The sequence below is a fragment of the Canis aureus genome, chromosome 6 (genome assembly GCF_053574225.1).
Source record: "Canis aureus isolate CA01 chromosome 6, VMU_Caureus_v.1.0, whole genome shotgun sequence".
NCBI lineage: Eukaryota > Metazoa > Chordata > Mammalia > Carnivora > Canidae > Canis > Canis aureus.
Window position 1 is genome coordinate 27,549,771 of NC_135616.1, and position 16,611 is coordinate 27,566,381.

General features: G+C 47.0%; 1 protein-coding gene across 6 annotated transcripts in view; it reads left to right on the top strand.

The window, feature by feature from the left end:
- Positions 1-16,611, top strand: part of FHOD3 (formin homology 2 domain containing 3) — a 464,855-nt gene that overhangs the window by 400,153 nt on the left and 48,091 nt on the right. For all 6 annotated transcript variants that reach the window (XM_077900507.1, XM_077900508.1, XM_077900509.1 and 3 more), the window contains 2 exons: positions 5,545-6,464; positions 16,169-16,327. In XM_077900507.1, coding sequence (XP_077756633.1) covers positions 5,545-6,464; positions 16,169-16,327 — 1,079 coding nt within the window. The remainder of the gene's footprint in view (positions 1-5,544; positions 6,465-16,168; positions 16,328-16,611) is intronic.

Consider the following 16,611-nt stretch of genomic DNA (forward strand, 5'->3'; position numbering starts at 1 on the left):
TCTAAGATCTTTGGACTTCAGTGACATGGCAGCAAAGCTCTGACTAAATCTTATTCCTATAGCCAAAGAATTGGGAAAATAAAATGATTGCCTAACAGAACAAAAAGTCTTTTTGGCTTTTAATACATGCCCTACCCTAGACCAGCACTAATGAAAAATCAGCTGCTGTCCTACCCCTTCCCCACCTAGTAGCTTCAGTGGGACCAAAGAGGAGATGATCTTCTATAACCTTGACTCCATGGAGACAGGGGTGACACCATTCCTCTCCCCTTCCTCCAAGTCCCTGGTGTCAGTGGGACTCAGAAGGGAGCCAGTCCTCTATCTCCTGCCAAAAAGAAGCTGATAGTGCTCTCTCATTTCCTTGCTGGGGTAGTTTTGGCCTAATGGAGAACTGATATTCTATCCCCTATAGGACAGAAGGAAGTGGCATCCCAGTTCTTCTATTGAGGTACCGTCAGTGGGGTCTTGTAAAGATCTGAGCCTTTGCCTTTACCCAGCAGGAAAGAGACTTAGGAATGCAGTGGAAGAGGACTAACCAGCATTCTATTGCTCCTGCCCTCCTTCTCTGATACCAGTTGGGCCAAGCAAGGAGCTCAGCCTCCACCCCACTCCACATAAAAAAGGTAAAACGATGTCATTGAGGGTGAAATTAGTCTGCAATCTATTCTCCCCATCCCAGAATCATTAGGAACCAGTGGAAGCTGAGCCTTCACTTCCACTTGGAGGCAATGTGAGTAAGTGTTCCACTTTCACTCGGAAGATACCAGTGGGTCAAGGGACTGCTGCACCCCCACCCTGCCCATCTGCAGTGAGGGTAGTCAGCCTTCTTGCTGTGGTGGTGACAGTAGGACCCAGTAGAGAGCTGAATATCTATTTCCATCAAGACCACATCTAAACAGGGTGAGTGCCTACTGAAAGAGGCACGTGACCCAAAGTCTAGCAGATAATCTCCAAAATATCCAGGATACACTCTAAAATCATTCATCCTATCACGATCTGGGGCAATCACAACTTGGATGGGAAAAGACAAACCATGGATGCCAACAATGAGATGAGCCAGATGTTGGAATTATCTGACTAGGATTTTAAAGCAGCCATCATGATGATGCTTCAGTGAACAATTAGAAACATTCAGGAAATACATGACAGAAATGAAATATCTTGGAAAGAAATAGAAGATATTAAAAAAAAGAACCAAAGAGAAATTACAGAATTGAAAAATACAATGGCCAAAATAAAATATTTGTTGGGCTCTGTAGTAGAGTGGAGACAACAAAGGAAATAACCTGTGCAGTTGAAAGCAGAGCAGTAGAAGTAACCAAGTCTGAATTGGGGAAAAGTAGATTGAAAGAATGAACAGAGCCTCAGGGACCTGTGAAACTGTATCAGTAGAACTAACATTTATCTAATCAGAATCTGAGAAGGAGAGGAGAAAGCCTGCAGGGCTGGAAAAATATTTGAAGAACTAATAACTGAAAATTTCCCAAATTTGGGAAAAGGCATAAACCTCCAGATTTAAGAAGCTAAGCAAATACTAATGGGGATGAATCCAAAGAAATTCACACCAAGGAAGATGAAAAACTATAGATGACAAATTAAGTCTTCAAAGGGAGTAAGAAGAAACAGTGTATTATCTATAGAGGAATGCTGATTCAAATATTTCATCTGAGACATGGAGGTGAGTGGGAAGGGGCACAGCATGTGTCAAGTGCTCAAAGACTAGAATTATCTACCCTGAATGCTGGATCCAGCAAAAGTAGCCTTTTTTTTTTTCTTCCAAAAAGTAGCCTTTAAGGATGAAGAGAAAATGAAGACACTCTCAATTCAAGGAAAACTAAGAGAATTTGCCACTAGTAGACCACTCTTAAAAGAATGACTAGAGGACATTCTCTGAACAGAAAGGAAATAATGACAGAAGAAGGCTCAAAATTTCAGAAAGAAATAGAAAAATGGAATGGGAAAAAATAGTAAATAAAAAAGACACTCTTTTGCCTCACAAGTTTCTTAATCATAGGTGATGGTGGAAGCAAAAATTATAACCTATGATGTAGCATTCAATGTATGTAGAGGAAATACTTGAGACAATTCTATTTTTAAAGTAGGGAGGGTAAAAAAAAGGGCAAAATGATCTAAATGGAAGTAAGAATTCTATGCTTCAAAGTAGTAAAACATCAATATCAGCACACAGAGAAGTTAGTGTTCATATTGTAATCCCCAGAGCAACTGCTAAGAAAATTATATAAAGCTGTGTAACTCAAAAACAGTAAAAATCAAATTGAAATTCTAAAAAAATGTTCAAGTAATCCAGTTGAGGTCAAAAAAGGAGAAAGAGTAAAACAAAGGAAATGAACAAAAAATAAAGAGGCAGATTGAAGCCCTAACATAATAATTATTTTTTTTTAAGTAGTCTTTACCCCTAATATGGGGCTCGAACCCACAACCTCAAGATCAGGAGTCACATGCTCTCCTGACTGAGCCAGCCAGGCGCCCAAGAATGACTTTATTTTAAAAGAGGGAGGTTCGCGGCATGGATAAAAATATAACCCAACTATATGCCATGTATACAAAACTCTTTTTCAACATAATGACATAGGCAGATGGAAAGTGAAAAGTCAGGAAAAGATAATACCATGCTAACACTAATCAGAGAAAAGCAGGAGAGGCTATATTAATATCAGATAAAGTAGACTTCAGAGCAAAGGAAATTACTAGAGGCAAAGAAGCAACACTACATAATGATACAGGAAGACCTAAGAGAATAAAGAGAGTAAGGGAGACAACCAGCATTTAAAAGATCACCTAATTGTGTCCTCCTTCTTGTTGACAAAAAAAAAAAAAAGAAAGAAAATTGCACCATTTCCCAGGAAATGGAGGAGAGAAGCAGTCTCTTGAGAGAGGCTCAGCCACTTACCCACTGCAGCCCCCTGATCTCAAAGCGGTCTTCCTATTTATGGGCCTGTCTGGCCAGTTGTAGGGACTGCAGATACCCAGACTTTCCCTGTCCTGTCCTCACTTGCCGTCTCCTCCCGCTTCAATGGCGGTTGTCCCCTAAGCAGACTCGGTGAAAGCTGCCAGGGGTCTAAGAGCTCCTTGTTCTGGTATTGGGCCTTTAGTGAGGTGGGGCCACTACTGAACAGAGGGCAAAGCTGCACTGGAAGAAGAGAGCCAGGGGCCCTTGTGGCTTCCCAGTAATGCCTCCTCTGAGATCAAGGCAGGGTCACATGGGAGAGACCAGTGTCCCTCCCAGTAGGTTTGACTGGGCCATTCTCCTTTGGTTGAACAAAGGCTGCTGATGCTCACGTCCATGACCGAGGTCCCTGCCATCCCCCGGTGCAGGTGCCCACAGAGGTCCTGGGTATTGGAGGGACCTCACATCCTGAATGCCCGCCAAACAGCCCTGCTGGCTCTTAGGAGCCAAACTCTGAGGAATCCCATTTCTGACCATTCACTGATTCATTGACATGTCTTAGATGCTGGGAGTTCAATAGTAAACAACAACAAAAAACCCAAATCCCTGCTCTTGTACGGTTTACATTCCGATGAAGAGGACAGTTTAACAAGTAATTATAACCATTCCAGTGGCAGGACAAAGGCAGCAGTAAAATAAATAAGGAAAATATGGGGAAGATTAGGCAGTAATAAGTACTCTGGTGACTAAAGCCAGAGAGTGAGATAAATGGCATTGGGGAGAGAGGGGGAGTTTTGCAGAGTTTTAAATGAGGTGGTTGGGGAAGATTCACTGAGAACATACTGTTTAAGCAAAGACCTAGAAGGAGGTTGAGAAGCAAATTGTGTGGTTAAACGGGTGCAGTTTGTTCCAGGATGGGCAAAGGCCCTGAGGCCAGATCATACCCAGTGAGGTCTAGGAATGTCAAGCAGCTACTGCAGTGAAAGGGGTTCAGGGATGTTCATCAAAAAAAATTAAGGTGGGTACGTGCAAGGCTCGGGAATGATGAAAGATCACTGGCTTTTTTCTTGGCAAAATGTGGCACTATTAGAAGTCTTTGAGCAAAAAGATGGAATCGGGCGTTTTAATACATTAACATCGCCGTTAACCACAGACTCTAGAGGGACATGAGTGGAAATTGGGACCAGCTAGGGGACACTCCTGCAGTGTTGCAGGCAAGAAACCATGCTGGCTCAGACGAAGGCCATAGCAGGGCAGGTGATGAGAGAAGTGGGTAGGTTCTGGATGTGACATGAAGTCTTAGCTAACAGGACACCCTGCTACGTTAGATGCCCACATGAAAGAACAGGAGTTACATGACTGAGATTTGTGGAATTGGCAGCAAGATGGATGAAAGTTGCCATGTCTGAGATAGAAAAGGGGTGTAGAAGAAATGGGTTCAGAGAGAGGGTGGGGATGAGGGCAAGGTGGTACCTAAAGCCTGAAGACTGGATGAGATGGTAACTAAGTGTGCAAGGACACAAGAGGTCCAAGGACATCTAAAGGGTAAAGATAAGGAGGAAGTGGCATAGGAGAATGAGAAAGAGCATCCAGAAAAAAGGGAAGCAGACCGGGTGAGTACAATGCCCTGGAAGCCACGTGAAGGATGTAAATAAAGGAGGGAGTCCTCTTCTGGGTCTAGCGCAGCAGGAAAGTTTTAGGCCACCTGGGAAAGGAGAGAAGTTGGATTATAGCTGGAGGGCTAAGTGGAGTTGAATTGTTTTAAGATGGGTGAAGTCATACCAAGTTTATATGCCAGTAGGAAGGTCTAGTGGGAGGAGCATGGGAAATGCAGGACAGAGAAGCACCAGGATGGCTTCCAAATGCACACGTGGAGTGCGTGACCCTGCTAAGAGGGCCAGTCTGTCGGTAGTCACAGGAGGGAGGCCATAGTTGGGGTTCAGGTGTGGGAAGCGGGGGGCTAGATGAGGCCCTGGGAGATCTCTGGCTTCTGTTAAGCTGTGGAACTAGGAAGCAAGGCCATGCTTGTGTGCATATGAGACAGCGGGGAGGTTAGAGGAGAGAGGGGAGGTGGGAAAAGTCACCCCGGAGAGGTCGCAGATGAGGCTGCCAGGAAGCATTAGGGGTTTCCTGAAGACCGGTGGCCGTGGATTTAGTGTACAAGCCGAGCGATGGTTTGTGCATTTCCCCAGGCACTTTGAGCAGATGTGGGGTGGGGGTGGGGGGAAGGGGAGACCTAACTCCACAGCGTTTCCACCTGTCCTGCGGTGGGCGAGGGAGCATCTTCCTTGCCTCCCTGTGTCTGGTTAGGACCAAAGCCCCTTATTACGTGTGGCTGGGTGGGCCTGTGGGCAGGAAAAGTGAGGGAAATACTCTCCGAGCCAAGGTGGGAGCTGAGAGCGATGTCCTACCTACAAGAGTCTTGGGTCCTGGAGCAGGTTATTGTGACCTTGAGGCAGCCTCTCTTCCTGTCAAGAGCCTCACGCCAGCTGTGGCCATCTCCCAGTTCATTCGCCGCACCTCAGTGTCCTCTCTGAAGTCCGTCTGGTGTTAGGCCCCGCTCTCCCCTAGCTGCTTTCCCTCGACACGGAGGCACCTGCCATTTGCTCACTTTTTCCTCTCCTCTGTGCTTCCAGGTCTGTGGTCCGCGGGCGTTCAGGATGCCAGTGTAAATGAACAGTGCGGCGACATCCTCACCAACAAACGGTTCATGCTGGACATGCTGTATGCCCATAACAGAAAGCCCACGGATGACGAGGAGAAAGCGGAGGGCGAGAGCGGGAGGGCCGGGCCGGGCGCCGAGGCCGTGGAGGCCGTGGAGGCCGTGGAGGCCGTGGAGGCCGTGGCCAGCCTGGCGAGCAGGATATCCACCCTGCAGGCCCACTCTCTGGCCCAGGATGAGAGCGTCCGGAGGGTGGACGTCGGCTGTCTGGACAATCGGGGCAGCGTGAGGGCCTTCGCTGAGAGATTCAACAGCGGGGACCTAGGGCGAGGGTCCCTCTCCCCTGACGCCGAGCCTAGTGACAAGGCCCCAGAGAAAGCATCCGCGCCGCCCAAGACGGAATCCGATTACATCTGGGACCAGCTCATGGCCAACCCGAGGGAGCTCAGAATCCAAGACATGGATTTCACCGACCTGGGGGAGGAGGACGACGTGGACGTCCTGGACGTGGACCTGGGTCCCAGGGAGGCCCCGGGGCCCCCGCCCCCGCCCCCACCCACCTTCCTGGGTCTGCCGCCCCCGCCCCCGCCGCCCCTGCTGGACAGCGTCGTGCCTCCCCCTCCGGTCCCCGGTAATTTATTGGCTCCTCCTCCGGTATTCAACGCTCCTCAGGGCTTAGGGTGGCCCCAGGTCCCCCGGGGTCAGCCGGCATTCACCAAGAAAAAGAAGACCATCCGTCTCTTCTGGAATGAAGTGCGGCCTTTCGAGTGGCCGTGTAAGAACAACCGGCGCTGCAGAGAATTCCTGTGGTCGAAACTGGAACCTATCAAGGTGGACACTTCCAGGCTGGAGCACCTGTTTGAGTCCAAATCTAAGGAACTGTCCGTCTCCAAGGTACTGCTAGCATCCCAAGTGCTTCTTCACTTGCAGAGTTACTTGCTGCTGTTGAGTAGGGCCCAGAGATCTGTTGTATTTAAGATGTCCCTCGTGCTGCTTTGGTTATGCGGTTTTTTTAAAAAAAAAAAGAAAAAAAAGAAAAGGCGGTTGATATAAAAATCTGTCCTTTAAGAGATTAGTCTTTGTGCGGTAGGCTGGACGCAAGCTAAGTGAGTACCGGACCCTTAGTGGCTGACATGGACAGCGGCCTACTGACCCTGTTAGGCAAAGTAGCTTTCAAAGAAGCAAATAACCCAGGGGAAAAGACAAAAAGGTTCGCCAGGGACTATTAGCAGAACCCAGCAGTAGACGCTGACGTTAACTGGAGGGAGGCAGTCTTGCTAATTTATCCAACACGTGGACTTTATCCAGGAGATACATCTGTTTACTCTCACCTTGATTGATGATCGTTGGTGTAGTGGTAGTTGGAACCCCAGCTGTAACCCCATATTTAGAGTAAACCTGCAAAAACTTACCCTAAATTAGTTTCAGGTCCATATGTTTTCCCATTTATCATCATGTTTCAGGTGAGGATAGAGCTGCCTGAGTTGGGCTCCCTGACCTGCCAGTCAAGCACTAGGTCTGAATCAGAAAGTTTATGCAGCATCCTCAGGCCGAGTGCCCTTCAGACAAGGAGCCAAGTGACAGGGTTAGTGCCCCAGGGGTGGGCGTGGGGGGGCTGCAAGTGCTTGCTGCTGTCCTCAAGCTGGCCTTCACTGTGGTGTCAGCTTCTCCCCAGTCTCAGCAAAGATGTGAATCTGAACTATGCCAGCCCCAGGAATCCCCCAAGTGTCAGGATTAGAGCTGCCTCCTGCTTATAAATTCAAACTGCCGGGATCCAACACAGCACATCACATCCTGTCACTCCTCTCCTACAGCCAAAAGTAGACCTCCTTTTGTCCTGTCTAGGATATGACACTTAGGAAAATGAGGTTGGGCACCTGCTCTCAGTGTGCCTAACTTTCCCAGGACTGGTGGCCTGTGGTGCTGAGCCACTCACATGCCCCCTTCAGTTCTTGCAGTACAGCCTGCATTCTGGAGAAGACAGGCCTGGCTGCTTAACACAACAGTCTCTGGTGGCCTGGAGTTACCCAGGGCCTGCCCTCGATCACACCCTCCAACCCCCGGATCTAGTTGGCTGGTCTCCTTCAGCCACCATCTCCCACATGGGCTCATCTGGCTGGTGTGCCCTCTGGGTTTTCTCTGGTTGCTCAGTACTTTTAGGTGCTGGCCCTTGACTTGAGTGGGAGGAAGGAAAGGGAGTAACAATTTGGCAGTGAAGTTACTTCTGACTTCATTCTTACAAAGAAATTAGCAAGATTAAAAGCTTCACTGACAAGACCCAAAATGGGCGGTCCACCTGCCTCCTTCTCTTGGCCCTATGTTGGTTGGTGACAAGAGTCTGGTCAGTGCCCTCATAGTAGCTCGAAGTTCCATTCTTGCTTCAAGTAGGTGGTGACCTCATAAAATACTTTATTGCCTGGCTAAAGGACACCTGTTTGCCTAGTTTTTATAAAATGAGAGCATAAAAGTATTGAAAATTTTACCAAATGGATTAAGATATGTTCTTCAGTGGGACCCAGAAACCCATACCTTTGTTCTCAGGGGTGGGGGCATAGGAAATGTGAGCAGGAACTAATTTACAAATGTTACAAAGGGTGAAAATGCACCTTAAGATGAAAATACATCACACTGGAAAGTTGAATCCCTTATATGGACATTAGCAACACAGATATAACCAATTTTACTTCTATTTCTAATCCTTGGCTGTGATTTTCATATAACACAGCTGTAAACTGCCACTTCCGAATTCTGGCTTGTGAGAAGTTTTTCATTAAACACAATAGAAAGCAACACAAATAAAATGAAATAGACTTCACAGGCCAGCACAGAGCAAAGAGAATTGATTTTGGTTTTTGTCAGAAGACTTATACCGGACCAGAGTTCCAGAACATGCTAATGACCATCCAGGCCAATCCTTCCCCAAATAAAGATTCATGTTCCAGATCCAAGGCTGGGTGACCACTTAGTGGAAATAAGAACAGAAAAATATGCTTTTCTATGTCCTTTCCAAATAGTTTTTGGAACTGGACCTATTTTTCTCTCTCAGCAGGAAATATATATAGCTTTTTAGTAAGATGACTTTAATTATGTTTTGTGGAGAAAGGCAGAAATCCTGTGCTAAATATCATCATGTTGTGTTTCTACTGCTGGTCTAAGATGTGGTGAGTCACATAGGAGATCATAGGAATGACCCTAGAGAAAGCTGTCAGGGCAGAAAGCCCCTGGAGGTATGGGGAAATACCCCTGTGGACTTGACATCATGCTGAGGAGCCCCTAAGAAGTGATCTTCAACCTATGTGCCTAATTCTTCCTGTACCCAAAGGCAGTTTTTATATCCTACGTTACAGACAGACCGAGATAGGTGTGGAGTGGAAGAGGAAATCAGAAGGAAGAGACTTGGTCCTCCCCGCCTTGTGGACTTACTATCTTATTCTTTTGGGCTCATTAGGTTTATCATGGGGAGGGAGCTCCAAAATGGGTTTGGAGAAATTCTTTCAACTTTATTTATCCTGACATTTCGAAATATATCAGAAACTGTTAGCAGTGGCTTTTTAAGAAAATTCAGAGAATGATTTATTTGGTCTGGGTGAGCCCCAGCCTGGGTTATTTTTAAAAGCTCCACCAGGGACTCAACCAAAGTTGTACACCATTGAGTTAAAGTGAAAAATGAGGCACCAATGAAGAGGGGCATTGATCCTCCCCCCACTTTCCATGTTGACTCCCGTATCCACTACCCTACTCCATTTTACTCTCCCAAGATGAGAGTAAAGTTTTCCTACCTTATATTCAAGTTTAAGACATGCAGAAATGTTATTTTACTTAACATCACCCTCAAAAAACCTGAATTCTATCTGGAAATTCAAAACCCAGCATGGGGACTTAAGTGGGATGACCATACATCTGGTACGTCCAGGTTGGCCCAGGCATATATGCTTGTTGTCCTACTATGATTATTAAGAGCACTCTCTTGCTCTCTCCGGGGTCTCCTGGTTAGGGTACTAGACACTCCATTACCATGTTGGAAATGCAGCTGTTTTGCAGCTGGCCTCAGCTATAGAAGACTGCTGCAGAAGAACTGGGGAATGAATACTTTTTTTCCTAAACTTCACGATAAGGCAAGCCTATTCCGGCCAGTTCCTCAAACACTATTCCTAACTACAGCCTTTGTTTAGACATCGTTGGGTAATGTTGCCTTCATGTTTGCCCATGTGTATGAGTCTCCCTTGTGATAGGACTTAGGAGAAGTCCACAGTTGTCACATCTTTATGACATCTGTGTCATGGCCTCATTGTCATTGTCACTTTCTCAACAGACAGTTTTGAAAATATCCTATGGCGTCACCCTTTTGGCAGTTAGCGGGGAGTGAGGAGGAATGATTTATCCTTGCAAAGCCTGTACCTTACTGAGCCAGACCCAGGGGCTGTGACCGCGATGCCAAGAGGCATTTTGAGAGGTTATGCATTTCATGGGAGTGTTCTCCAGCTTAGGGGGAGATCACATTGTTAGGGCAGTTTCTACATTCAGTCATAGCACCATTTGGGGTGACAAGTTTTATATACTGAATATCTACTCTTTAAAGGTTGCATCCTTCATTTCTAGTAGAATCAGTCTTTAAAAATTCAAAGGAGGGGGCAGCCCCGGTGGCTCAGCGGTTTAGCACTGCCTTCAGCCTGGGGCCTGATCCTGGAGACCCAGGATAGAGTCCCACATCGGGCTCCCTGTGTGGAGCCTGCTTCTCCCTCTGCCTGTCTATCTGTCTGTCTCTCTGTCTCTAATAAATAAATAAAATCTTTAAAAAAATAATTAAAAATTCAAAGGAGGGATTCTTCATGGCAGCATCAGGAAACTGGGAAGCAAGCCCCATTTACCTGCCCAGATGGGACGCCACCACCCACGTCCCCTCTCCCCCCCACCACACTTCTCATTTCCTACTCGCCCCTCATGAGGAAGCTTGTGCCTTCACTGTTGTTCTCCTCTGGCCTTTGGTCCTCCTCACCGTGGTGTGCCACAGGCAGAAGCTCCAGGACTGTATGGAAAGGTGGAGTCAAGTTTTCTGTTTTATTTCCAAGAGCCACAGCCACGATGCGGTTCCTTGGTGTTCGCTGTGGCAGACTGTGTGGCCGTGTCTTCCGGAGTCAGCTGCATCCAACCCCAGAGCCTCTCAAGCTGCTTTACCCCTGAGTGTGGAAAGACTCTCTGTGACTGACAGCTTAGCTCCCTGTACTGGAATGTGAGCTTGGCATTTGGTGGGCATGTCAGGCACATTTTTACCATCGATAAAAACTCACTGTGTTGTCTATAGCTGTTGGGACTTTATCCTACATCATTCATAAAAATGGCAGGACCAGTCCTTGTTACATCTTGGAATGGACAGGAGGACGCTGTTACTGTTTTTCTATTTTAAGAAATGTTCTCTTATCCTTGCCTTTTGTTTCCTATTTTTAAATGGCATTCCTCTTGAAAGAACAACTTTCTACTTGACAATCCTGTCTCAAAAGAGCTGTAGACTTACAAAAAGTCTAAGTCGGTGGCTCTAGTTGCATGAGAGATTATTTAACATCTATGATCGGTATGCTCTGCTCCACGCCGAGGAGATCAGAATCTCAGAGGATAGAAGCAGCATCTCTGAAAATTCTCTTGTGTACCCACAGTTATAAAGCATTGGTCTTAAAAAACTACATTTTCTGGTTTTCCTTCAGAAACTGTCAGTAGATTGATCAGGCCTGTTTCCGATACATGATGTCAAATTTCTCCCAGCCTAGTGGTAGTGACTTAATGTTACCCATTCAGCCATCAGTCATGGAGGCAGCTACATCTTCTGGAAAAGGAGAATCTCCTGTTCTTTCTCCAGAACATCCCTTTGCATTAGTCCTAGGGGCCAGTCTGTTAGTTTCAGAAGGGAATTTGGCATGTGCAAATCACCATGATAGTCTTGGTTAAAAACCGAAACCAAGATGTTCTCTACGTTTTTTTGCAAGATCTTTAGTACCACCTAAGGTGTGCTCATTTGCTGGGCTCCTGTATGCCGGGGGTCTGTGTAGCCTGTAACAGACGCCTATGAGCTATCTTCTATCATTCACAAAGGCCCATGCAAGTGTCCACGTCCCCGGCAAGCAGCTTTATGGGCTACATTGAGTATCAAATCCACACTTCCCTCTGGAACTATCACTCTCCGGAGTGGGGACGTTGATCTGATCTGATGTCCTATGTATGTAGGTGCCTTGGATCAGTAAACATGGTAGATGCATTAGTCATGAAAAGTATACATTGGTAGACCACATATTTTTTAAATGTCCATAGAGGAAAAATGATAAGCAGGAATCACTATTGGTGAAATAGGTAAGAGCTAATTTTTAGAAAGCACTATGTCCCAAGCATTGTCATAAGTGCTGTACATGTACTAATACCAGTAATACTCTGCTGATAGTTTTAGCAAATACTTCTACAGTGCCTGCCATGGCCAAGCATCGTTCTCACTGCTTTACATCCATTGTCTCATTTTATTCTCACAGCAAACTTTGTGGGGTATGTACCAGAGAGGAAACTGAAGCACAGAGATATCCAGGGACTTGCCAAAGTCACACAGCCACAAATGGTCAGATCCCAGCTGAAGTTACCTTTCAGGGCTCCTGAGTCTGTCAATGAATGTGATCCTTGGATTATATTTTGTTTCTTCTATTTTTTGATAAAAAGTCAATCAGTCAGGGATCCCTGGGTGGCGCAGCGGTTTGGCGCCTGCCTTTGGCCCAGGGCGCGATCCTGGAGACCCGGGATCGAATCCCACGTTGGGCTCCCGGTGCATGGAGCCTGCTTCTCCCTCTGCCTGTGTCTCTGCCTCTCTCTCTCTCTCTCTCTCTCTCTCTCTGTGACTATCATAAATAAATAAAAAATTAAAAAAAAAAGTCAATCAGTCAAAGCTCTGTCCCCCACCTCAGCAAGTCTCAAGAACTCTCAGGGAGGAAAGGATGGAAGGAGGCTCCTGTGAGCCCAGGCCCTAGGCACAGCATGCTAGACTAGGACTCAATGGAAAGCGAAAACAGGAAAGGTGGACTCTGGGGTGAGATAGTTGCCCCAACAAGCAAGTGGTAGTAAGGCAATGTGGAGCTATCTCTGAACATGCCATTTTTCCAAATATGTCCAGTGGTGTTTAAGGGAAAAGAGGACCTTGTGTCTTTAAAGGGTACAGGGTATCCTGGAAAGACGCTGGGTTCTGTTTTTGCTTCCAGAAAGCTGGTTAAATCAAACTCTTGTTCAGAACCACACAGCAATGCTTAACATATAGAATAGCAATGTTTCTGAAGCCCCAACTATCAGGGATCTTCTAGCAGGCCAACAGTTGCCTTTCCAGAAATACTGTCTCTGGGGAAAAGCTTCAGCTCTGGATGCCATGTAGGGCTTTTGTTTGTTTCTGATTCAGCCAAGAAGATTGCAGGGTGAGGGGAAGTGGTATAGATGGCCAAACTAGTGAGAGAAGAGGTTACCCTCCATGGAAAGAGATGCTGTCATGGCGAGCAGGGACCCCTTAGAAGGGTCAGCAGGGGGATCCCTAAGCCAATTCAACTCCCTCTTCCCAAACTGTACAAGAAGACTGAAGATCTAGCTTCCAGGAAGGCAGAAGTGAGCCCTTCCAGGAAAAGGCTTCAAATAAGCAGCACCCAAGGTCACAAGAGTTACAGGATTTCTGAGAAGTATAGAGGAGGTAGTCAATTTAAGAGGTTATTGCTAACTGGTAAGGCTTGTGGGGAGGGCTGTGACATTCCCTGTAGCCCCAGATTCACCTAGTGGTCAGCTTCCTGGGTTGGGGTCTACTCTCTAGAACCATCTGCTCTAAGATGTAGGGCCCTGCAAATAGTTACTCTATCACAGGAAGGACACCGTGAAGGTCACACTTGCTGATCCGGGGCTTTGACCACAGAAAGACAATTGGAATGGATCAGACTTGATGACTGCTCATCCTGAGACACAGACATGTGCTCCCTGGCACAGAAAACTGGCTCTCACCCTTGCAGGTGCCGCTCTAGGTAATTGTGGGAGGGAAGGAGAGAGTCAGACATCCCCACAAGATCTCCTCCTTTGTCTCAGGCAGAATGGATCCTGGGGCACTTGTGTGCTCAGCAGCATCCACTGGAGTCTGTTTTAATTATAAAGAACAGCATTTAAAATACATCTTGGATAAGATCCAGAGATTGGAAAATTCAATTTCAGATATTACTTTAAATCTTATTCTTTCCTTCACCAAGTGGGTTGACGTGCTCTGAAAACACGTGGCATCATTTTGGGGGACAGCTCTCCCTGTGATTTCAGGATACTCAGTGGCTTACTTCTCCCTGACTCCTAGGGGAGTGTGTAGGTGTGCCCACTGGTGTACATCGGGTTCTGTTGGGAATGGGGAAATGGACATGTCAGGCTCAGAACCATCACGTAGGTGTCTGCAGGTCGTTTGCTGTACATGTATGCTGACCAAGGGGAAAGGACCGGAATCTGAGTGGTGCTTCTCTCTCCAGCTGTTTGCCATGGGGCTGTGTCTCCCCAGAGGGAGCATCTTTTTCTCATTTGCACAAAGGCTGGATTGGGCTGAGTCTGCTTAGGCATCTTTCCAGGCTCTTGGAGTGAGAGGGGCTAGATAGATGAGGGGCTAAGAGCTAATGATTCCCAGGAAATCCCTGCCTCCTGTACTGTAGCCTGGCTGTGGGTATTTGCCTCTCCTTCTGCCATGCATGCTGCCCTCCTTACGTGGCACCATTCCTCATGTTCACCGGATGTCTACTGCAGCATCTCCAGGCCTCATATCCTTGAGTTCCCCTTCGTTGCCTCTGCTCAGCATTTTGCCAAACCTTTTCTCGTTCCTTAGCTTTCAACACACAAAATACTATCTTAGATTTGAAAGCTGCATTTCAGGGGCTCCCCATAAGCTTATTTGATTTAATATATTGGAGATAAGTTTGCCCTGAAGAGTGGGGATGCTTTTATGCCACATGTCCCTGGGCATTCAAAACTGATCACACCCACAAGAATTGTTCTTCCTGGCCACCAGGCCCCAAAACAGCTGGGATGCTTTCAGCTGTTTTCTTCGTGAGGAAATTTTAATTTATTCCCAAATGCATATTTAAGGATTTAAAATAGAATTTTAGCAATTGAGTTTGGAAGAGCTTAGTAGGACTTAAGGAACCACAGTCTGTTTCTCCTTGCCAGCTTCCAGCCTGCAGTGCTATAGCAAGCCAGCTTCTCCAGAAAGCTCAGCCTCCACACAAGAGACTGACAGTCAGCATTATCAGGCCCTTGGCTGGGCCTGCCTGCAAGGAAATGGAGCAGCTGGCTCCGAGGCCCCCTGCATGTGTCCCCCCAAACCTCTCATTCCCTCCCTGGTACTTCCCAGCAAGCTAGACAAAGCCACTTCCCCTCTCCTTATCTTCACTCCCCAGTTCCAGGCTCCATCCTAGACATTCTTTAGGGCCCATCCTCCAAACCTGACCCTCTCCACCCCCAGGGAAGTTAGGTACCCCACTGCTGAGCCCTTTTCCACTGGGAGCACACCCACCATCGTGCTGAACACATCTTTTCCTTCAGGAGATCCATGATGCCTTATTCATCATTGTCATCCTGGGCTTATTACGTAAGTGGAAATAGTCATCCTCCCAGCTCTGCCTTGTCTCAAGGGAAATCTGAGCACGAACAGGAGGCTTGCTGAGCTGGATCTCTTCCACATGCCCCCATGTCCACCCACCCTTAACTCCTGGAGAGCTGAGGGGGAAAATGGAAGGCCTTGTCATCCTGGCCCTGGCACTCATTGGCTTACCAGCTCACATACTTGTTAGGCTCTGGTCTCGTACCAGCCCAGGGCCTGTCCCCAAGGAGCACCAAGGTCAGCAGGGAAGCCATACATGCAAGGGCTTTGTGAGGATACCTGTTCCCCTCTTTGGCCCCTGTTCCCATTCATCCCTCATTCTTCTTGAGCAGGTTCCCTTCTGTTTCCCTGCCTCTGAAGGCCCCTCTTCACCTACCCAGTGGGCAGCCACCCTGGTGTGGGAATGTGGCAGGTGCTCTGTTGGCAGGGCACAGGATGTTGAAATAGTGAGAGGAGCCATGAGACGCTAGCAGCGGGGGATGCAGAGGGGCCGACTGGCCAGCCCTGTTGGATTCTCCTCGTCACTCCTCTCGTCTCGGCATGTGTACTGACTGTCTCCATCTCTGGGCTCATACCGTGTGCGCTAGGGCCAACCAAGGCACATTCCGACACCTTGCAGCCTGCAGGAAGGGAGCTCTGAGAGGTTTTAGTTTTGTTTCCACTGCTTCTATGGAAAAAAACAGGTTTTTTTCCTTGCCAAATATCACATTTTTCCCAATTGAAGGAAAATCAATTTTATTTTGTAATGTGTCTGACTCGCGAAGTTCCACTGCTGACCCGTGCTTGGCGGCTTCTCAGAGCTAATCCTTGATCTCTTTCTTCTGTGCTGAGCAGTAGCCAGTCCTTCCCTGAGCTGGATCGGGGCCATGTGTTTTCATCTCTAAATAAGAAGTGAGTTTGCTTTTAATAATGAAACACAGAAAGGACCAAAGATGATGCACTAATCTTGGATTCTCCTTATTTTATCACCAAGAAAACTGCTGCAGATGGAAAAAGGCAGGAGGTCATCGTCCTGGACCCCAAGAGGAGCAATGCCATTAATATTGGTCTGACCGTGCTGCCTCCTCCAAGAACGATTAAGATAGCCATTTTGAATTTTGATGAATATGCCTTAAACAAAGAAGGAATTGAGGTAAGAGAAGCTCTATCAGGCATTATTTGTGTTCTGCTAACATGTCCCATATGTAAAGCATTACTGCATCCAATATGACTTTCTCCACAGGGTGGCTTGCCATTTTTCTGTTTCAGCCAGACTCTGAATAATGTTAATAATTCTCACATTTTTTTAAACTTCTGGGTTGTGGCGGGGAGCCCCACTTGGCCTATGAAGTTCAGTGATCCTCACTCTCTGGCTCATTTGCTGCCTGTCTTCTGACCACACTCACCTACCTTGGCACAGAAGAAGTCTAGGCTGGC